The sequence below is a fragment of the Uloborus diversus genome, chromosome 3, assembly GCF_026930045.1.
Source record: "Uloborus diversus isolate 005 chromosome 3, Udiv.v.3.1, whole genome shotgun sequence".
NCBI classification, from domain to species: Eukaryota; Metazoa; Arthropoda; class Arachnida; order Araneae; family Uloboridae; genus Uloborus; species Uloborus diversus.
This window is the reverse complement of record NC_072733.1, coordinates 69,053,221-69,077,609: the sequence shown is the minus strand read 5'-3', so window position 1 is coordinate 69,077,609 and position 24,389 is coordinate 69,053,221. Positions and strand designations below refer to the sequence as shown.

Genomic DNA, 24,389 nt, shown 5'->3' with positions numbered 1-24,389 from the left:
ATCGATGAAGAGCTTTAGCTCGTATTATATTAATCCCTCTTCAGGTTTTAAACAAAACTTTAATTCCTTACCACGAAGAGCTTCTTCATAGATAGTTCAATGATATTTAAAAATTTTTCTTCCCATGTAATTTTCAAACAATGTAACTAAATCTTTTATGTTTCCGACTAGTGGTTGGAAGTAGCGCGCTACAAGTAGCGACGCTACTGTAGTAGCTACATTTTTTTAGTAGTTGGTAGTGTAGCGTACTACTTTTGAAAAAAAGTAGAGTAGGGAGTAGTTCGATACAAAAAAAAATAGTTTGTAGCGATTTCGAAAAACTACTTTTAAGTAATGTTTAAAAAAAAAAAAAAAGAAAAAAAAAAAGAAAGAAATGAGGTTTCTCAAACGAATCTGTCTGGTGCAAATCTTAAACGAGTAAAAGTTGCAACAATCAGATTCGTAAGACTCTGAAAAATACGAGCTGACCTCGAGCATATTATTTTGACGCCGTACATTGTTTCTGTTTGACGCCAATAGTTTGGCATCGATCGCCTTAAGCAGCGCATGCAAAGAAAGAAAAAAATAAGCGATAAGGGTCCTGAGGGGGAGGGGGGTTGGAAAAATCTCTACATACATATCCTTACTTGGGGGGGATAAGGAGGTTCAAAAAAATTCTTACGTAAGATTTTCGAAGTCGATATCTTATATTAGAAATCGCACGGTCAAGTGGTTTGGCAGGGATCATATTTCATTTGCGTCTGGAAGGTAAAAAACATAGGATGAACTTTTTTTATTTGTTTCACGAAGAATGGTGTAAAATATAATAAATGAATCGCAATATGTGTGATCTGTTTCATTTTTAATTATTATCGCATCATAAACAAAAAAAAAAATGTCGAAAAAAAATTCAGCCCAGATTCCAACTTTTTAGTAAATATTTCGTTTCACAAAAAGGTTTTTAAACATTTTTTAATAACGATTCCAGTGATGTAAGATTCGTTATTTTATTATTTTGAAAAACGAAATGGAATCGAACGTAAGAATGGGGGAGGGGGGAAATCTTACGTACCCTTACATGGGGGGAGGAGGAGGTCAAAAATTGCTAAAATCGTCCTTACGTCATTAATGAATGGCCCCTAATTGCCAAATTAGTGCAGCATTTGTGCTTTCTGGCAGCAGAAAATGTCCCGTGGATGAACATTTTAAAATGTTTTAGGCCCTTACCTCGGTTAAAAATAAATATCAGTGTTATAGGAATGTATGAAAACTGAAATTTTCCCCTTTCATGATGCATACTTTATCCGTCAAGCAAAAAGCTTTGGGTATCAATGTTATCCGCATATACAGTCGACGTATAGTATGTAGCAATAATAAAATGCAGCAACAATAATACTGTACAATAGATGCAGTAATTATATTCCACGCATTTTTAGTTGTTCAAGTATTTCGAAAATCTTTAAATTTCTATATAGTTGTCAGAAACTTTCAATTTTCTTTCATTTTCTAACTTTAGATAAACAGCCCACTTATGTGAAATTATGTTTCATCAACGTCATCTTTAGAATGAAAAAGAAGCTGAGTGGCGATTTGTACGTTAACAAAGCGATGTTTTTAACGGTGTGAGGAACTTCCGCTTTCAGTGATGCTTAAGAAAAAGTTCATTCACGATACTAATCTTTAGTACCCAACTAGATGCACTGCCCGGCTTTGCACGGTCTACCTTGAAAATAAAAGTTTTGTCAAGTGACGCATGTTCAACAATTAGAGAAAAAAATACTACAAAATTTCCCGTCAACATAACCATTCATTCTCAAAGAAAGAAAACTGCAAATCAAAAGTTCTCGAAAAAATTAAACGCAACACTCCATAATACAACTAAAATCCTTAAAAAAAAAAAAAAAAAAAGAAAGAAGATAAATCGCCAAATAATAATCAAAAGGAGAAAATTTTACCTCAAAACAAAAACAAAATTTTATTTAGTCACAGCCGAGAAAAAAAAAGTGGCAACCTTCTGAACGCTAATTTAAAAAGAGATCGCGCAAACGATAATTTTCCGATTTAAAATTTCTGTTCCTTTAGGCTTAGCAGTGCTTTTTAATTTTCCCCCGGTGATTTTACAGCTTTTTTTTGTTTGAAATTCGAATGAAATGAAGGAATTCTGTGGGTGTTTTTCGCGGGCTTTCGAATGGGACCCGAATTAAAGAAATGGGATAATTATTTCGGGTAGAAAAAGCCATTTAATATTATTTTCGGATCTTAAGATTAAAATTAGAACGGTTCTGTTCTTTTTTGACGTTTGAGCCCCCCCCCCCTACGTTTCTTCTAGTGTGCCCAAGTACCTCCCTGCCAAACTTGGTCGCGATCCGTCGTAAACTGTGGGTTTGTTTAGGGAACATATAAACACATATATATACACATATATATATATACACACATATATACGCACATATTCTTTGTTTTATTTATATAGATAAAGATGGCAACACTTGAGCCCCACGATTCATTTTCACATATTTTCGTGCTGCGGGAGAGGAATTTGCGTTAGCTCTAAAATTCGTTCTTCGAGAAAAACTTGTTATATAGCCATTTCGCGTTTTTCGAATTGCGTCGCAACGCGAGTCGACTGCAGTTTAAAATCGCACATAGAAGAAAGGTAAACATTCTTAGCTATGTTTCATATTTCGGATATTTATTAATATTTGATTTTTAATGCTTGTACCGTTTGTGATATTTTTCCTATTTCTTTATTTATTTTTCTTTTTTACTGCTTGAGTTTTGACATAAATCACATAATAAAAAGCAATTATTAATTAGTGTAAGTTTTTGAGGTACTTCGGTATACGGGGTTTGAATAATCCTTTTATTTAATTTTATCAGTGGCGTAAGAAAGGAGATGGTGCCCATGTTCAGACTCGTAACTTGAAGCTCAAAATCAATTAATTAGCTCCTACAAAATATATGTTCCTATAACATCAATTCCTATAATGGGAATTAAAGTTTTTCTCTTTTGTTTAAAATGTGTTTTTCATCATCTAAATCAATTTTATGTATATGTATGCCTATTTAATATTTAAATAATATTACGCCTGCATCTATTTACATTTTCAAGTAGTTGAATTGTATTTCTTAAATTAAATAATCAATTTCACGAAATAATTAAAAATTTAAAGGTTGAATTCTTTCAACTTTTAAATCCAACTTTCAACTTTTAATTTCTTGCGGAGAATATTCATAAAAATCGTAAAAAATGTTTGGAATGACAAACTGATTCAGTAAAATTAAGGAAGAATAGCTAATACTTAGTAATATTCCATGTTCAAATAAACCAATTTATTAATTTTAACCACTTCCTGAATTTTTTCGTTCAATCCTCAAACGGTGTGTATGTGTATACTTTTCATTTATTTATTTTTAAAAAGTAGCGAAGTAGCGACTACTTTTCAAAAGTATTTTGTAGTTGCTACATTTTGAAAAAAGTAGTTGTAATTAACTACATTTGTAATAAAGTAGTTGTAGTTGTAGTTCGCTGCAAAAAAAAAATAAAAATAAAAATAAAAATAAAAAATAAATAAATAACAATAAATTTAGTTTTTCCATCCACTGTTTCCAACTATCCAAGGAGCTCCATCTGTGCAACCAATATCCGATTTTGTGGCCTCTGTTTTCTTAACTTGCAATACATTTTTAAGTTCTTTAAATTGGAGGGCTCGGGGCAAGAATGTTACATGCCACATGATGTGACTTTTTCAGAAAGCCAATTTCCAACTAATAAAAAATATTTGCAGAGTGTTTCAAAGGTATTATACAGTCTATGTTTTTGCAATACTAAAACCAGATATGTTTTTCTCCAACTGACATACTCCATTGTCATGTTTATTTCAATTTTAGTTATGAGAAACAAAATTTCGATCGAAAAGTCACTCCTTGTGACTTGTCACATTTCTGCCCCGAGCCCTTCAATTTATCTTCTCTTGTAGTTGAAGCTAGTCGGCGCAACTCAAAAATTTCTTTCGAAACTTTGGGATTGTCATTAGTGTAACACACAAATATACTTTAATGATCTTTGTCTGTAACGTTACAGCTTTCATCCAAAAGCTGATGATAAGAACATGCAATATTGCAGTTTGGACAATTCGACACCTAAAATAAAGCTAGTATATCGACCGCATTTTTTACAACTTTATGTTTATGATTAAATAAGATTTAATCATAAGTAAATTTTTATTCCGATCAATATTCAAAAGATACAGCAGAGAATATTAAAGTCTTGACACAGTTGAAGAGAAAACTTAAAACCTCTTTTGTTTTTATCGCTATTTCTGTATCGAAAGAAAATAGAACAAAAATTTCAGAAATGAAAAATATAACGAGAAATATGTAATGAAATTTATGGAATGTATCAAACTGCTCAGATAATTTCTTGATGAGACAAAAAATGAAAAGAAGAGAAGCGAACCAACGTTCGGACTCCATTGTCTCAACGGGAATGGGGTCCAAAAAATATTCAATGGTAGTCAAATTTACAGGTTTTACTCTCTTAAAAAAAAAAAAAAAAAAAAAACGGTTATCTGCAGTGCATTATGTTTTCATTTAGCAATCAAAATATTTTATTTTACATTGTAGCAGAATAACCTATTAATGAAAACTGATAACCTTTTCTGATGAAAATGAAATGGGTTTCATTTATTCCGATGACAAATGGAAGTTTTTATCGAATCCACGTTGAGCTTTGGGAACTACAGCTACTGAACACTTTACATTAACGAGCTCAGTACAGTTTGACTCTGGTAACTTGATGCCTGACCTTGGACGAGCTCATTTGTATTTGGGTTGAAATTCATGCATTCGAACATCGTTATCGGGAACTTAAAGCGGCTTCTTTTTCACACCTATTTTAACAATGGAATTTGAAGTCTCCGCTGATCGGGAAGTCAACTTATCAGAGCCCCAGTGTATTTCTCCTTCAGCTGTTTGTATATATGGTTTTGTATCAATAATATAACCATCGTGTTCAAAGCGTCAATTAAGAATTGCTGTTTTCTCTTTAAAAAATTTGTTTAGACTATACATTGAATAACGTTTAATATTATGAGCAATATCGGTAGAAATGATTGAAAATGCCTATGGAACCAATAATGATAATTAATGAATGTTTCAAACAATATTTATATTTTACTGAGTGAAGAATTCATACAGACAGTCTATAGAACCAATAAAGGCTTTTAGGAATGATCGAGAGTAAGACTGAAATTAATCATTTGCCACCTAGTGACTAAATGTCTTATGCTGGAAGCTAAATAAAATACTTGACCTGTCACTTTTTAAAAACTAAACCGGCTTCCCCCCCCCCCCAGATAATTATTTCATTACTATTTCCCTTTTCAAGAAGTCATTCATCAGTAAGTCATTTATATTTTAAAGCTATTATTTTGTGATGTAAAATCAGTAAGCACATATCGAATCTGAAATAGAACTTACGAAAAACGAAAATCTTTCTCGATAAATTACCAGAATATTATCAATTTATTATTTTTAACACGCTTTTATTAGCTTCACTTGTATGTTTGTAACTCTCCTTTGGACTAAGAGCTAGTGGCTTATTACTGTTAGTATATTCCATCACTTTATGAGCATTCGTGGCGGAGCGGTCTAAGGCGCGGGTCTTCGCTGACGTCCACCTCCGGGAATCATTGGGCGTGCGTTCCAATCCCGTCTACACCAAAGTTAAATTTATAATCTTGCAACTCAATTTTCGGCCACTTTTTGTGAGCGGGTTATTTTAAAATTTGGAATGCAACCTCAGACCCGATGACAATGCAATATTCTACAATCAAACTAATTTATTAACAATAATTATTATTTTATTCTAATTAACACGCTTTTATTAGCTTAACTTGTATGTTTTTGGGTATGTTTGTGGGTCCAACTTTCCTTTGGACAAATAGCCAGTGGCTGATTAGAATTACTTACAACGTACAAATCAGAGCTGCGGAGTGTAACAATGTTTGCACATGAATTTACCAGGAAGCATTCAAAATGTCTGCTGCAAATAATGCAATAGAATACTAAGATACATTCCATTATAAAAATCGAACACACGCACAAAGATTTCATTTGAGAGTTACAAGGTTAGCAATATTTAGTATCTAAATCTTATTTGAAAAAAAAAAAAAAAAAAAACTAATAAGGACTTGATAGTTTTCAAAAATAAATAAAATAATACTTTAAAAAACTAAAAAAGCACGCTTTTGTAGCAAAATGAACTAAAAAATAAAAAATTACATAATAGTTTATTTTGTTACAAAAGCGTGTTTTTTTAGTTTTTTTAAACTATCATTTTATTTCAAATAAGATTTAGATACTAAATATTGCTAATACTTGTAACTCTTAAATGAAATCTTTGTGCGTGTGTTCGATTTTTATAATGGAATGTATCTTAGTATTCTATTGAATTATTTGCATCAGACATTTTGAACGTTGTAAGTAATTCTAAGTAATCATTAAATTTATTTTGTAACTTTTTCCAGTGTAATGCTGGTTTCAGGCTGGAAGCAACGTTGACAAAACCCTGTCGCTTGAATTTTGCGCCTGCGCACTGCATGTATGAAATGAATGCAGTGCTTAAGCGTAAGTCCGAGATATGAAATTTTAATCCACTGTTGCTTTCGGTTTGAATTCAGCGTAAGAGCTTTTTATTGACTGATACATTTTTCTGTAGTACTTTGCTCCGAAAATCCATTGGTCAAGAAGCAGTTATTCGAATTTATGTCTACGTTATGCATCTTCTCAGAAGAAGGACATCATCTGACCTTAGATACGTTGGAATCATATCGAGTAAGTGTAAATGGCTTAAAGTTTATGTGTTATCTTTTGAAGAATATATTTTTGAATTTTAACCAGGGAATATGCACAGTGAAACTCATTTTTTATATAATAAATGCAACGTAGTATTTTTCAATAAATATTATTACTTTGTATAATCTATCATAAAGGATCTTGTGTGAAGATAGAATAACTTTTAAAAGTAAATGGAAGTGAAATTCACGGCGATTCTAGTATACCGAACAGCACACGAGGATGTGACTTTTTTTCAAGTCCAATAAGAATGCGTTTTTGCTTTAACCACGACCTGATCGAGCATTTATTGCATTTCAATTAGCACATGCGAAGCATATGGCCGTATTTACATCTGTTAAATTGTATTAGAAAATTCGAATTTTGCCTCAACTTAAAAAAACCAACAGGAAAAAAAAAGGATATTTTCGAGAAGCAACTTCTAACAGCAAAACAAAGTTGTGTATTGTCATCCTAAATATGAGAAAAATAATTTAAAAAATTAATATTTATGTTTTCAAACAGCGTATTGGCTGCAAAGTTTGAAAAAAAAACGGTAAAAAAGGTCAATTTTCAAATATTTTTATGAAAATCCAAATGCTTAAATATTTTGGTCTAATCCGTTTAAATGCTTCCTTTAAACACTTTTCATATATCTTTGAAAATATTTATATTACTTTACAGCAGGGGTACCCATCCCCCCCACCATCTGAACCGAAATATCGTTGGATTGTTGACACGTCTCACCTCATAAAACTTACAATATGACCCTTGAGTAAAAAAGTTTAGATTTTTTTTTTCAAACGTAAATAAAATAAAAAAAATACAGAGAGTGGATTCACCCTTCTGATTTGGGATAAAGTCATTACTGGATGTAAGCAAGTTGAACCTTGTCGAAAGTATAATATTCAGTCAGATAGGGGGGGGGGGGGTCCGGGGGTTTCTCCCCCGTAAAAATTCTGAAATTGTAATTATAACAACACAGTTTTAGACATTAATTGGGAAGGTTTGGTGGCATCGATTGGAACGATTCGGTGGTCCCTCCCCGGTATTTTTTTTCGAAATTGAAATATCAAAAAAGTACTTGTAGATACTCTTCTGTTATGTAAAAGAGGTAGGTTCGGGGACTCTCCCCCGAAACGTTTTCAAAATAGTAGTTCATAAAAACGGCGATTTCAGGCTATCTATGGTTAGGGGACAGGCATTTTTCGGAATTTGAAGCTCTAAAATTGCACTTGTAACCGCCCTTCGTGGCGTTAAGGAAAGGAGTTTTCGGAAGCACTCCCCGGAAATTTTTTTCGAGATTGCAGCCTAAAAACCTGAAAATTTTTGAAATTGTAGTTATAAAACACAGTTTTAGGCATTAATTGGGAAGGTTTGGTGGCATCGATTGGAACGATTCGGTGGTTCCTCCCCGGTATTTTTTTTCGAAATTGAAATATCAAAAAAGTACTTGTAGATAATCTTCTGTTATGTAAAAGAGGTGGGTTCGGGGACTCTGCCCCGAAACGTTTTCAAAATAGTAGTTCATAAAAACGGCGATTTCAGGCTATCTATGGTTAGGGGACAGGCATTTTTCGGAATTTGAAGCTCTAAAATCGCACTTGTAGCAGCCCTTCGTGACGTTAAGGAAAGGAATTTTCGGAAGCATTCCCCAGAAATTTTTTTCGAGATTGCAGCCTGAAAACTAAATTTAAGACAATCTTTAATGATTTTGATGAGAGTGGGGGAAGGGAGAGGGGCGCTCCACTTAAATGTTCTACTTAAATGCTGTTGATTAAGAAACGCAATTTTGATAGATCTTTGGTAATGTTAGTGGAAGGAGAAGTTCGGTGGCATTCCCCCGGCAATTTTTCGAAATTGAAACTCCAAAAAGGCAATTGCAGATAGTCTTTGATCCTGTTAAGAAGAGGGAAGGTTCAGGGGCTCTCCCCATAAATTTTTCAAGATTGCAGTTCTGGAAACTCAGTTTTAGATTACTCTTAATGGCAAAGAGGGCGTTTTTTGAGCGTTACAGTGGAGGAGCTCAACTGGAAGTTTACCGAAATTGCAGTCGCATATCCAAAAAAGATGAGTCACACACAAATTCACTGCAACAGATATTTTTCAGAAATCCTCAAAATTGATTCAGCTATTCAGCACACATCGAAATTCAGAACTCGAAAATTTTTCCGAATCTAATACTTCCTTCTATAACATATCAGATACAGAAGAAAATAAAAATGATTTTAGAAAAATAATTAAAATACCTGAAGAACAAAACGATCTACTTCCAACAGTGGAACCTAACGTCATTGAAAGTTTTATAAAAATCATCTAATGATAAATTAAAAGAACAGTCAATTTGAAAATGGTAGAAAAAACAAGAGTAAAGTGAAATGAAAAATTCTACATAAACTTAAGCTAATTTATGAAGAAAGTGCATTAATTTTCAAGTGATGGGCTAAAAAATATTTTACAGTGAAACCTGTATAAGTTGATCACTTGCAGTGCACTACTTTAGTGGTCAACTTACACAGGAGGTCAACTTATAAAGGTTGAATTATATGATATAGGTCTGATTCTGTGCCTGTAAATAGCGGTCAACTTAGACTGGTGGTCAACTTAACAGGTTTTACCGTATTCGAAAACTTCAAAATTAGTTTTAAACGATTGTTTTGGTGCAAATGAATCCATGAAAGGCTAGAGCATAGTGGTCAAAATTCTTACAAACAATAAATAAATAGCAGGGGGGAAAACAATTTAAAAACTTTATTTCAGCCATTTTTGACCTCTTTCTCATCATTGTTACACGTTTTTCTCATACAAAACTGTGTTACTTCCAGAAAATCTATATAAATAAAACAAAGAATATATGTGCATATATCTATGCATGTTCCCCATACAAATCGAGTTTATGTCGGATCTCGACCAAATTTGACAGGGACATACTTGGGCACCCGAGAAGGAACGTAGAGGGATTTTCAAGCGGCAAAGAAGCATGCATGTAAAGAAGTACCGAACAGTTCCAACTTTAGTTTTAGGACCTTAAATGGCATTAAAAGACTCTTTCTACCAGAAATAATTATCCGATCGGTTCGATTTCAGTCTCATTTGAAAGCCCGCAAAAATACCTCTGAAGTAGATCTACTTCTCTTGGATTTCAAAACCATCAATAAGGCTGTAAAGTCAACAGAACAAAAGTTGTACGCATTTTTAGGTAAAGGAACACAAAATTAAATCGGAAACTTATTGTCTACTGGGAGCTCAGTTTTAATTATCGTCAATAAAATCACTGATAAGAAAGATCTATTGCCATTTTTTTCTCGACTGTGAACAAATAAAATTCTTGCTTTTGTTTTGAGGCTTTTCCTGTAGTCGGAAGATTTAAAATTTTTCCTTTTTGGTTATTTTTCCACGATCTGTCGGGAAATTTTTCAGATATATACATATATATATATATATATATATATATATATATATATATATATATATATATATATATATATATATTTTTTTTTTTCAAGCCTGATTATTAAACATGCATCATTTGACTTACTTTTTATTTTCGAGGTAAATCTTGCAAAGCCGGGTGACGCAGCTAGTTTATAATATATTAAAAAGAAATCAAATCGTCTGATCCTGATTTGCAACGGACACTCCATCCCGTCTTTGATGATCCCTTTATTGAAAAAGAGACACGGCTAGTAAATTTTGGAATGAGTACGTCACAAATGTAATATTTATGCATGTACACTGTAAAAAAAATTCGGAAACGTTTCTGAGTATATCGTGCAGCTGCGGTTCATGAAATTTTCAAAAACGTTTTTGAGTATTTCGGAATTATCTTTCTGTAATGTAGGGAAACGTGTCTGAGTATTTCGGAATCCTCTTTCTGTAATGTCCAGAAACGTGTCTGAGTATTTCGGAATCCTCTTTCTATAATTTCCAGAAATGTTTCTGAGTATTTTGGAACCCTCTTTCTGTAATTTTCAGAAACGTTTCTGAGTATTTCGGAATCCTCTTTCCGTAATTTCCAGAAATGTTTCTGAGTATTCTGTGCAGCTGTGGTTCATGAAAGTTTCGAAAACGTTTCCGAGTATTTCGGAATTCTCCAAACAATTTTCAAAAACGTTTCTGAGAATTTCGGAATCCTTTTTCCGTGATTTTTTCTAAAAAATAATTCTTTACTATAGTATTGCCATATCAGTTTCAATTCTTTCATATCTAAGAGCAATGAAACAAGCAATTTTAGAATCATTCATGTTTTTTTTTAACTGAATTTCTAATGACAAATAGCATGGTTAACAGCATAACATATGCACAGTTATAAATTTTTGAAAATTTATGAAATAATATAGTAGTTTCATTCCCAATTACAAAATCGTCGGGGAATTGGAGGGGGGGGGGTACCTTCCGAAAAGTGGGGATTGTTTGTTAAACAATCTTAAACTTCAGTTTTTCTTTCAATATTTTCAAGACAAAATTATCAACATATTGTATTTTTAATGCAGAACTTAAAAACATATCTTGTATCAAACTTGATAGCTTTTATTTTCGGATAAAATTTGACAAAACTTACCTACACTTCGCGTTCCGAAATTCGTTCACGTCAAGTCAATTTCTTTGACGAACAAAGTGTACCGAAAAGTATCAACAGAGAAATTGATGAATTTAAATATGACACCAAAGTCCCCCTGCTGGAACTATTCGGGTTTATTCTTCTGTTCTTGCCCTTTTCCAGTTTATCATAAATATAGATACTTAATCAAAATAGGTTACTGATTTTATTTTTAGATTGTGCGCAAAATGCATTATATATTTTATTTATTAAAACATTGAATTCTATTACATGATTATTCCATTTCATATATACGAGAGTCCCCCCCCCACACCATAAGAGTGATGGTGCACCCGTAAAATGATATAAAGCGCCCCCCCTAAAAAAAGCAACCCCTTGAAAATGTCAATGGCACAGTCTGCGTGGGGAACGCCCCTCGTCTTCTCCCCATATGTGCATTACATATTAATAACATAGTATTTAAAAAATGATCACTTTTAAAACGATGACATGAAATAATATTACTTTTTATTTCGGCATGTAAATGCAGCTGTTCCATTTTTGCCACTGACTCATTCCTCCTGACTGTCCTACATTAAACTAGTATATCCACGAAGGAAATGTTATTTTCGGAAAAACTAATGTCAAGGAATTTTTTTATTGTTAACCGCATTTAACAAAATGAATAAGCAGATGAATTAATTGCATAACTATGTTCTTACTAATAGATAACATGGTCATTTTCTAATGGTATAAATATTTTTTAATGAATGAATAAATTATAATAAAAAAAGATACATAATACTGGCACATTTTTTGTGAAGCATATTACAATACTAGAAAATATTTGCATTACCATATTTTTAATGAATTAAACAATTGATTTTTTTTCTTTTTGAACCAAAATGTATGTACTTCCAAGTATTTCGAAATAACTTTTCTATGATTGCTTCTCAAATATAAATCTTATTTCTTTTGCGTAATTAATCAGTTTCAGTTGGTTACAACAAATAGTACACCGCGCACATAGGTATGTAGGATAACTTTAAATTAATTCAATAAACCCAAAAACAGTTACAATTGGAGCCTCATCAAATGCAAATCAACAAAAATATAAATGTATATAACAACATGTTTTAAAATATTCATTAATACTTACAAGTGAACATGAGCGGAAGAAAATCTAAGTACCTCCATTACAACTGAATAAGTAATCCAAAGGGTTTCGTTTCATGAAGTATAAACACGGGTGCTGAAACTATTCACGCTTGAACACACAATATATATCTAATTATGGTCGCACTGGAAATTGTAAAGAAGCAAATGGTTATTAAATAACTTAATAGCTGCGTATATCGTCTAAAAAATCAAGGGCAGTCCGAAATGCAAAGGCGTAAAAATAGTTTCGACACATTTTACTACTCTCTAGACATGAAATAACAAGCAATCCAATGCTAAACAGTTGCTGACTGCAGCAACCATAGATAAGAAAAAAATAAGTTCTCGTTATTTCTGACTCATTGGCGCCCGGGTTGGAAGGATGAAATACGCTTCGAAGCGTTGCGTCATCACTTCCGCTTCTAGATTTCTTGAAATAACAAAAAGCTTTCTGAATAATGAGGAGTTCGCTATTGGATGAAGGATTCCTACTATTTCGGAAACGTTTCCGATATATCTAGAAACGTTTCCGTAATGTGTTACAGTGTAGGGGAGGGTGGCCCAATGCGGGCAGGTTTTCGAATACCGCTCAAAAATTGTAGTTTTTTAATTTTAATTGCAACAATTTCGGTTTTATTTCCTAGCAGGGTTCTTGAACTTTAAAGAAAAAGTGATTTTTGTATTATTTAAAACCCAATATTTATTTATTATCAAACTCAACAAATATTTGAAAAACCCGCTTTGAACCTACCGTTGAGCCTAAAGTGGGTAAGCTTAATTAATTGTGGTTTGGTACATTTTCCAATCAAATATGAAGTTATAAATGATTAAAATAGTTGACTAGCTACCTGTCATTATATAAAAAAATATATATAAAACAGTTGTACTTATCCAATTTAAAGTCAGTACATTTGTTTATAAAACATAAAGAAATAACTGAGTTAATTAATAGACTAATTAATTGCTAACCTAAAGAATAACTTTTTAAAGTTATACTTATCCTATTGAAAGAGAAAATCTAAGTCAGCACACGACTCAAGAAATTTTAAATAAATATATGATTAAATCCTATACCCGCTTTGCCCGACACGCTTTGCTCAAAGGCACGTTTTTTATTTCAATAATTATAACCTTAAATTAATAATTAAAAAGAACGGAATGACCATCGTAGTTTAATAACTACGTAGTTTTAATAACTAAAAAAACGGAATGACCATCGTAGTTTTTGTAGGTGGATAGTGTCAGAATATTGACAATAAAAAATAAGCTGGTCTTCGACTAATCACAAGTTACAAAACTTCATTTTTTTTCCCAATGTATCTTTTTTTTTTTTTTTAAATTTTAAGCCTGGTTGTGCCATGCCGCTTCCGAACTGATAACTCGGCGGTGTTCGGGTAAACACGACATACGTATTCGTCGCCGCTAACACACCATGGGAGGGGGGGGGGCATACGAAGACCTACCCACTTTGGGCTTTCCCTCCCCTATTTCTTGTTGAATAAGTTTAAATATTTTTTTCCTTCTAAAAATCAAAAATTTCGTGTTCTGAAAAAAAAAAAAAAAAAAAACTTCTGGAAAAAAAATCCCCCCCCCAAAAAAAAAAAATTTGATGGCGCAACTTGCGCCATAATCCCCCCCTGTGGGCACCCCTGCTTTACAGTTTTTAGTTCGCACATAAGCAGTAACATTTCGTGAAATTAGCCACAAATCGACTTCTTTTCAGCTTATTTTGCACATTGCGGTATTGTTTCTTTTAGATTCATGTTATACATTTTTATACAAAAAATATGCAGCTTCTTGTTGGAAATACTGTTACATTTTATTACATTCACATCCCAGATAACCCAACACAACACTTTACACTTTGTGTTCCACTTAGCAATTCCCAAGAAGAATAGTTATTTACAGCACCTATATAATTGTAAAATAACTTTGATTTTGAACAAGTTTCTACGTTTAGATCAGGGTTTGAAGTTAGACTTAATGACGACTCAGTTTGGCACACTGATGTTTGTGAGCATGAAACTTCCATATAAATCCACCTCATGCGTCTACCTCAAATGCATTTCTGCCGATTTACCGACCAGTTTCACTAAAGTTTCAACAGCCCGAGTGTGATATGGAAATTTTTAGAATGCATACAGTCAAATATCCATACTTGGGACACTACCTTAACTTGAAACATTTTGCCGTTTTGAGGGCTGGAACACCCTTCGGCATTTCACCAGTAAGAAATAAATGGTGTTACAGAATAAATGACTAGTTATCTTTTGAGACTAAGTTAAACTTTGATGTGTCAGCTTTATGGGTTAGATTAATGATTTTGAAAGTTTCGAGACAAAAAAAAAGCGATTTTTAAGTAAGGAAATAACTTTGGTTACCTGCGCTAACTGAGCAGCATTAGTTTGAATTTGTTTCACACTTCATCTTGGCTATGTACAGTATGTACAGCACATGTGCCTTACTTGAGCAAATTCATTTCCACTTAGCAAATTCAGTTAAATTAATGTATTCATAAATTTGAGAAATTGCAAGTACGCTCCAAACTTGGGACACTGTTCCAAGTTAGGGCAGGGTAGGACGGGGCTAGTTGAGCATAGGGGCACGTTGAGCAATCGATATACCTCGAAAACTATTCACCACACGTGTAGGCATCAAATGCCGGAAAAAAGGGTTATGGGAGGGGAACTCGTCGCTTGATCTTCAACTGTAGCTCGACAAATGAGTGAAAGTATACGTGCACATTATTTATTTTGTGACAAAAAAATAAAAAACTCATTTGCCGCAAGTTGTCGTCTATATCAGTCCAACGTTATTTGATTTTTGTCCGGCAAGTTTTATTCTTTCATAAATTTATTGTACTTTTGATTTGTATAGAGATTCTGGGTAAAATTCGTACCGTTTTTTCGTAATCTCACTTTTACTTCAAGACTTTGGTTTGGGGTTAGTTGAGCAAGTATTGCTCAACTGACCCCCGCGACTTAAAACAAAAGTAGTAATATTTTTTTTGCTTTTGTTAGGATGCAAACTTATACAAGGAAAACTACACGATGTTCTTACACTACTGACGCACAGTATTTCGATTAATACAAGCTAGGTGGACAAAAGTCAAGTTCAGAATTCATCATTTCATCACACAAAATTAAAGTGTTCCTAAATTCACATGATTTAATTGCTCAAGATGGATATTATTTATACTGGTAAGTGCCTTTTTTCTTCAAATTTAATTACTCTATCTGATAATTAAACAATATTAAAAAATTTTAAAAGATAAACGAAGGAGCTTTTGCTCGTTTAAAATCTTTCAAGTGATGGTAATGATTTTACCCGTTTGTACCCGGGTTAAAGTTTCTGTACATTATAGCTGTACTTTTCCCATCGTTAATAAGTCGTATTATAATCAGCAAACTCGAATAAAACATATTTTTTTTTCTCTAGAGTACTTTCTTTCGAGTAGGGATTTCTTTGAAGAATGATTGAAGTACCTAAAGCTTTGGGTAAAAAAAAAAAAACAAGTTGTACTCGAGTTCGCTGAATATAATACGTCTTGTAATAATGGGAAGGCTGCAGCTACTATACATAAAAAATTTAGCCCGGGTACAAATGGGTACAAGTCATTCCCATCACTTGAAAGTTTTGAAACTTTCTGGCAAAAAATCCTTCGTTCATCTTTAAAAATTTTTTTAACGTTGTTTAACAATCAGATAGATTAATTAAATTAAAAAAAAACAGTTACTAGTATAAATAATATCCATCTTAAACAATAAAATCATATGAAATTAGAAGCACTTTAATTTTGTGTGATGAAATGATGTCTGGAACTCAACTGATTCATTCTATTACAAATGGATACGTACCTTTAAACCTTATTACTCACGTGACGGAAGAGAGTTAAACAGTGGCGGATGGGGCCGGCAGGCAGCCGGGCAAATGCCCGGTGGGCCGCCTCTGTTTGGGCCGCATTTAATAATTGGTTTTCTTTTCATTTTTTATTACTTAAAAAAAAATTAAATATCTCTGAAAATATCATTATAACCTGGTATATTTCTAAACGACTTGTAAGAAAATCGCTGCAAGAAAAGTTATGGTTACAAAATTAAAAAAAAAAAGGAAGAAGAAGAAGAAATAACTCTGCAAACTTGTACTGTGAGTAATCAGATGTTTTCCCGTGTGTCTGAATTCATCGGTCGACCGATAAGATAACTTTGTCACATAGCTGTCCATCAGGACCTTCTAAGACTCCTGCCTGTAATAATAGCCTGTAGGGGACAATGAATAAGTAAAGGCAGGGCCATCGCCAGGGGAGGCGTAGAACCGAAGCTGCCAATTTCAATTTAGGGATGAACAAAGTAAAATAATAAAAAAAAGGTAAGAAAACGTTCTTAGTATTTAAAAAGAATAAATAGTAGTTACGAAATACCAAGTGGAATTCCCGTGACAAAAATGATTTTTTCAGCAAAATAGTGAAAGAAGATGCAACCCTTGAATATTAAACAATTAAACCTTTGAATATTATTTAGGAACATCCACGGTTCTTTATTATAATTTACCTAAATAAAGGCAGCTGAAATTTTTCGAGACATTCTGACAAATTAAGAAATTGTTTTTTCAACGAAAAAAGTATTCAGTACATAGTACAAACCCATGACAAGTTTCAACTTAATACAATAAATGAATAGCTAAATAATTGTGGCGGCTTCATAGGGGCCGCCGAATCATGTTTTAAATATAAAAAAAAAGTTAAAATGCAGTAAGGGAGTTTTAAAATATTGTAATGAATACCAAGCGTTTGAATGCATAAAACGAAAATAAAATAAAACTTTATTAAGGTATTAGGATGTTTAAAGTAAAATAAAGTTGGGAGAAGACCTACGGTGTCACTGAAAAGTACCACATCAGTCCAAAATGTCAAAAGATTATTTTAACGAATCCATAGCACTTTTATTTCCAACAAATTCAAACGTCAGGTTGGAAATTGAAAATTTCACTATGACAAAACCAAAGAACTAAAATGGTTTTGGAAAAGAAATACTGCGTGGAGGTTACACCTTCACCCTCTAACATTACCAAAGATCGGCAAAAACTGCGTTTTAAAAGATAACTTCGAACATTTTTCGTGCCCAACGCGCACGCCATCATAAAAAGGGTCGTCTTAAATTTCGCTTTATAGGCTTCAATTCCAAATTATCTCCCGAAAACTCCTCCCCCTTACGTCATTGAAAGTCGACAAAAATAACGTTTTTTAGCTTCAATTTCCAAGAATTATCGGTCCCCTTTTACGTTATTAAAAGAGACCTACAATCCCTTTCTTTAGATTTCAATTACAAAAAAATTCCTGTAGAGCACCCTCGAGTCTCTTTCCATAACAATACCTAAGATCATCTAGAATGCAATTTTAAGACAACTAATAAAAAAAAATCCCAGAGGGGGAGGGGGACACCGGATCTTTGTTCTCATTAACATTGTCAAAGATAGTTTAAAGGCATTCATTGAAATAATAAATTCTCTTTTCGCACTATATCTCGTGAAAAGTTCTCATCAACCGTTATTGCACATAAGACCTTCAGATACTGACTTGGGAGAGGGAGGGAGTGCAATTTATTGGTAACAAACTTGTTGAAGAACTGCAATTTCAAAAACCATCACCCTCCTCCCAAAGAGAGTCAATTGTCACCTAAATTGGCGCCTTGAGAACTTCAATTGAGAAACTTTACCTAGAAAGAATTCCTGAACCCCCTCCCTTTTCCCTAGTCTTTCCAAACATTGCTTACGCATACGTTTAAAGCTCTGATTTTGAAAAAGTTTTGGGGGCATACGTTCACTCCAGATACCCCCTCCCGCAAATATCACACAAGATCATTTAAAAATAATATATTAATAGTTTTTAAAGCTACAATTTCGAAAATTTTCCGGAGGAGTGCCCCCGAATCCCCCATCATCTGCACGAATATTACACTCAAAAAAAAAAAAAAAAAAAACACACCGCCGTCCCCCCAAAGAGCGTCAACTGTCATCTAAATAGGAGCTTTGGAAACTTCAATTGAGAAATTCTGCCCTAGAAAGAATTCCTGCTCTCCTCTTAGTGTTTCCAAACATTGCTTACACATACGTTTTAGAACTCTGATTTTGTAAAAGTTTGGGTAGAATTCTCCAAATACTCCCTCCCGCAAACATCAAAATAAGAAGATTGGGCGCCAGGAAATGGGCGCTGGGCATATTGGGCACCAGGAACATTGGGCGCCGGGCATATTGGGTGCCAGGAACTTGGGCCCAATGTGCTTGGCGCTCAAAATGCTCGGTGCTCAATGTTCCCGGCACCCAAAATGCTCGGCGCTCAATGTTCCCGGCGCCCAAAATGCTCGGCGCCCAATTTTCCAGACGCCCAATTGACGGCGCCCAATCTTCCTAGACGCGCAAACATCTCCCAAAATCATCTAAAAAGTCTAACAATACGATTCTGGAGCTATAATTTAATAAAATTTCCGGGGGGAGTGTCCCCGAACCCCCCATCATCAGCAAAAATATTACATTATGCAGTTGTTCGTGTTATTGATTATTTTTCGCCACATTCGTAAACGCAGTTCTCCTAATTTGAATCCTCAACTTCTAATGGTGACTCCCTTCTAAAACTAGAAGATGTATCCGCTCTATCTTTTACATCTGAAAAATAAATAAATAAAGGGCGGGGGGAGCGCTTCCTCTTCAAGGAGCAAGTCTAAAGGATCCGGCTGGCCTGAAAATGCCAGGGCCGGTTCATGCTGTCCCCAGTGGCGGACACACTCGGCGGGCAACCGGGCATTTGCCCGGTGGGCCGGTCATGTTTCTGGCCGATCAGCTGCCCTGTCTACAAACAGTAAAATGTAAATACCGCTACGTAAATTCTCTAGCTGCAATTCCTCTTTAAGCATGGGCTCAAGCCCACAGATGGAGGGTGCAAGACCGTCGCTAATCGCTAAGGCGGCCATAGGGGTGCTACACCAGCCCAGTTTTTCAGAAATGGGGCCGCCAATTTCATTTCAGTAATGCAATAAAAAACAGAAAAACAAGGGCAGTATTTAAAAGTTAAAATACTTTTGTCCATTTTTCAATTTCATCTATGAATTGCAATTCACATTTACTTTACCTATGAATGGCAATTCATAGGTAATTGCCTGAATTGTAATTCATAACAATTGCAATAAAAGTGACAAAAATGATTTTTTCAATAAAGCTTTAACAGAAAATGCAATCTTAAAACACAATTTGGGGCATCCAAAATCCTGCATTATAAATATTATTTAAGTAAAGACCTCCTAAATGTGCGTTTCTAACATTTTTTTTAGCGAAAAATAATATTTTCAGTTTTTTTCTCTCACTCAATATCCCTCGAAGGGTTCAACCCACGGTTGAAGAACCTTCAGTTTAAAAATGATTATATAAAAAAATATGATTCTCAGGAGCCGCTGACACACCGACCTTTTCTACCATTTACCTTTCCTATTTTTTTAAAATGAAAAATGTCATCCTGAAAATCAGAGTTATGTATATAGAAAAATAGACAGGCCCCAGAAATATGGTTTACCCAGGAGAAAAATTAAAGTATAGCGAGAGATTGAAAATATATTGAAATTAATAGTCACACCAGTAGTTCTAAGTGTTTGAATGTAAAAATCATGTATGAATCGAAAATTTAAACAAAACTTTATGAAGAGCTGAAGAAGGAATGATATTTAAAATAAAATAGAGTGAAAAAAAAGATCAAAGATCGTTAAGGTTATTTAAGGTCACCAAAACACCAGATCAGTTCAAGAAAAGTTTTTTTACCTGGGACCGCAGATGGATTGCATTTTAAGCAAATACTAGGCTGTAAATTGAAAATTTTATTATGGAAAATCTAAATGTAAATTGGTTTTGAAGGAGGGTGTTTCATACTTTTATCAATAAAATGAATAAAAGAAGATTGGGACGTAGCCAAAAGGGGGAAGAGAGGGATCCAAAAGTTTATATCTTCCTTTTCAGTCACTAAAGAGTGCCTAAAGTGCGTTTTTGAAACTTAGCTTTTTAAGGAATTCCTGGGAAAAACTCCCGAACCCCATTCCTTAGTTTAACGTCACTAAAGATGGCCTACAACAGCGTATTTGGGATTTCAGCTTTGAAAAACTTCGAGGAGAGTATTTTCGCCGCAATTGACCTAGAAATGTCCCCACTCCATCATTAAAGAGCGTCAGAAATCAGTGTCAAAAAAATTCCGGGGCCCCTTATGCATCTCATTCCCATAATATCATCGAAGATCGTCTAAAATTACCTCTTTTGAACTTCAATCTCAAAAAAAAAAAAAAAAGGAGGAAAACCTCCAAATCACCACTTTTCTCATAACATCATGACAGAAGATTTCTTTGACCTATTCCCAAAAATTTAATTAAAATCTCAAATTTAAATCTAAACATCACACACCAAGCAATTTTTGTAACAGGCCATAGTCCTTTCCCTATCGATCTTCTTCGTTTCTCACTTTCAGATTCTGTATCCATGTAAAAGTCCATGTCGTGGTGTCATGGACTCACAGGTACACCAGACCTTTATATCTTCCATTGTCCACTAACCTCATCTTTCCGCATTAAATATTACCCCTCTAATTTATCTTTCCGAAGTTTCGATTGTTTACCGCGTGAAAGCCCTTGATCCTCTCTTCTTAGTAACACTATGAAAGATCGTTCATAACTCCGTTTTCGAAACTACAGCATCGAAAAATTTCAAAAAAAGTCCCCCCCCCCTCCCCTTCGTCATCATCAGTAAAGCACGTCAGAAATCTGTTTTTAATGCTTTAATTTCGAAAAAATTCCAAGGGAGCCTCGCCATAACTCCTCGTCCTCCTCCTAAAATCATCGAAGGTTGGTAAAAGTTTCGTTTTTGGAACTTAACTTTTGAATAACTGTCTATGTCCTAGTTTTTATCAAAAAAAAGCTTAAAATTACCTTTTTAAGGTTACAATTTCAAAAAAATTCTTGGTGGTTGTTGCTAGAATCTTTCCTTTCCCTAGCATCACCCAAAATCTTTTTAACCTGCGTTTTCAGAGCTAACATTTTGAAATTTTCCCGCATCCCATCTTCCTAACATAATTGAAGGTAATATATAAATGCAAGTTCAGAGTTTCACTTCCAAAAAATTGCCCGGAAGAGGACCTTCGAACCTCCGCTCTCCCTAATATCACCAGAGATCATCTAAAAGTGCCTTTTAGGACTACAATTTGAAAAAATTTCCGGGGGAGAAACCCCAGGACCCCATATATCTGACTCAATGTTAAACTTACAATTAGGTTTCTGATGCTAATATTTAATAACTAATATATCCAAGAAAAAATCAATCTACTCCCTATCTCTCTCTGTAATGATACATAGACAAAATTAAAGGGGTCGCACAATTCCCTCGCCTCCCTAATAACCTCTTTATTCTAACTGAAGTAATGTTAGAAGATATCATTACGGAAATAATAAATACAGCACCAGGCAACTTAAAAATACTTAAATAGATTATTGCAATCACCTTTTTTTTTTTTTTTTTTACAAACAAAGGTTTCGCTTATCTTGTATCAATTGTCCACTATTTAAACACAGAAAAGAATCCCATGCGTTAAATTTTGTATAAAAGAAAGTATTTATTTTTTTTTGAATAATTTCTTCACATTTAAGTGATATCGCTTCCCAATCATTTTTGTAAAAAATTAGTATATATAGAAGCTATGGGGCCGCGACATCCCTTTATGCCAGGGCCGATTTCTTTAACCAATCCGCCACTGGCTGTCCCATCCGCCACTGGAGTTAAACAAATAACTAAGTATCATGTTTTGGTTTATTGTTTGCATTATCCGAACACCAAAGTTTAGAATTTTGAACATGACTTCTGTCCACCCAGCTTGCATTAATCGAAACACTGTGTAACGATTTGAATAATGCTGCAAAGGCTGTCAATAATGAGGGGAAAAGTGTGAATGTCGCCGCAAAATAATTCGGTATCAAACGGATGACTTTGACAAGATTATTGAAGAAATTAAAAGGTGGTGATTCATCCATGGGTTATGTAAGACTGAAGCAAGTTTTTTCTTAATAACAAGAGCTATATAAAAAAATACTTGCTGCAAATGGCATCAATCTATCAGGGATATTCCCTAAAAGACGTTCGTTGCCTTGCTTACGAGTGTGCTGTTAAATTTAGCATTAAAATTCCATCCGACTGAACTCCAAATAAGGTGGCCGGAAAAGATTGGCTTACAAAGTTTTTAAAACGAAATCCGGAACTATCCATCCGAAAATCAGAACCATTTCAGTTAATTCGAAAAAAAAAACTTTAAGTAGTTTTGTTAATTTGCCACTGAAAGACTAGAAACAAAGAGTTGATTATCAAACAGAAATTTTATTTAATCTCTAGTTATCATTTGTCCTATGGTTTGGCTATTAGCAACAAGTTATTTTGGTCACTTTTTAAAAGGGATTCATTACTTCAGGTTGCATAACAATCGATTGAGACTTACCGTTGAGGAGCTATATCCGCTCAAGTGAAAAATTGCTCAACTAGTCCCGCCCTACCCTACTAAGGCATAAAAAGGGTCTATAAGGAATATTGGGGAAATAAAGTGTATATGTGTTAAGAAAAAAGTATAGATACAAATTTTTTTCAAATGATGACTATTTTAATGGCAATAAATGTGTCATACCATAACAAGACAGAAAAGTTCTCATTGTTAAAGAAATTGGAATTTATTGATGAGCAAAAGACGTTTTGCCAAAATATTACATATGTTAGTTCTGCTAATTAAAATGAGTCTCAAAATACAGATGAGATTAATTTATTTGTTGTGAATTTCACGTATTATGAAGGAATGAAAATGAATGGGAAAAGATGTAAAATAAGGAACACGGAGAGCTACAAATCAGATGCATTAAAAATTATTTGGATTCACCAATTGCTTTTATGCAACCAAATACAGAGGGGAACGCAGCAATATTACATTCAAAGGAATTAAGAAGGCTAGAGAGACATTCAATATTTTCATGGAAAAGTATACATTCGTAAATCTTTAAACGTTTACAAGATTATATTATTTCTATCTTATGATATTTTTTTCTTTATTGAGTTGTGAAATAAATTTCTTTAAAGTGATTGTTGGTGTCCGAACTATTATCCATTGTGGCATACATGAAAGAAAGATCAAAATATTAAGTGTCCTAAGTTAGGGAGGGGGATTCCTAACTTGGGACGATCTTACACAAAAACGTGATGTTTGCGATCATCCATGCATAAATTAAGTCATAAGTCCAACTTCAAACCTTGATACAAAAGTAGAAACTTGTTGAAAATCATATAGCAAGTGTATATCTAAGTTATTTTACGAAATATATAAGTCCTCTAAGCAACTATCCTTCTTAGTTGAATAGATGGGAAGAGCAGGGTGAAACACGAAGAGCAGCCACCTCCTTGTGGTAAATTCTGGGTTATTAATGTAATAAAATATAAATGTATTTTCAACAAAGGAGTACTTTTTTTTGCAAAAAAAAAGAATCTAAAAGAAGAAGTACTGCAATTAGGCCAGTGCCAATAATGTTTGAGACCAAAAAAAATTAGAACAGGATGAAACCCATTGGAAAAGTAAGAAAATGTAATAAAATTAGTAGGAAAAATAATTTACGGGCGATCTGAGTTCGGGAAGGGGGAGTTTAAGGGGGGGGGGGAACGGTTTATCACGATTTCCGGCAAAACTACGACTCCTATCGAAAAAACGTAAATGACAAAATTGTTGGTAATAAAAAGAAATACAACTTTTGCATTTGCAATTTTTTTCACAAAAATCCAAAATTTATGCGGAAAACTCAAAAAACCAACTTTTTGGTTTTTTATTTTT

At 33.7% G+C, this 24,389-nt stretch overlaps 1 protein-coding gene across 4 annotated transcripts in view; it reads left to right on the top strand.

The window, feature by feature from the left end:
• The window catches only part of LOC129219375 (inverted formin-2-like), a 140,081-nt gene that overhangs the window by 31,988 nt on the left and 83,704 nt on the right, over positions 1 to 24,389 (top strand). For 3 of the 4 annotated variants that reach the window (XR_008580406.1, XR_008580405.1, XM_054853749.1), the window contains exon 2: positions 6,701 to 6,816. The exons of the other annotated variant lie outside the window; for it this stretch is intronic. Coding sequence is in view for 1 of the 3 variants with exons in the window: in XM_054853749.1 (XP_054709724.1) it covers positions 6,701 to 6,816 (116 nt within the window). In the remaining 2 variants the exon portion in view is untranslated. The remainder of the gene's footprint in view (positions 1 to 6,700; positions 6,817 to 24,389) is intronic. 4 annotated transcript variants of the gene reach the window in all.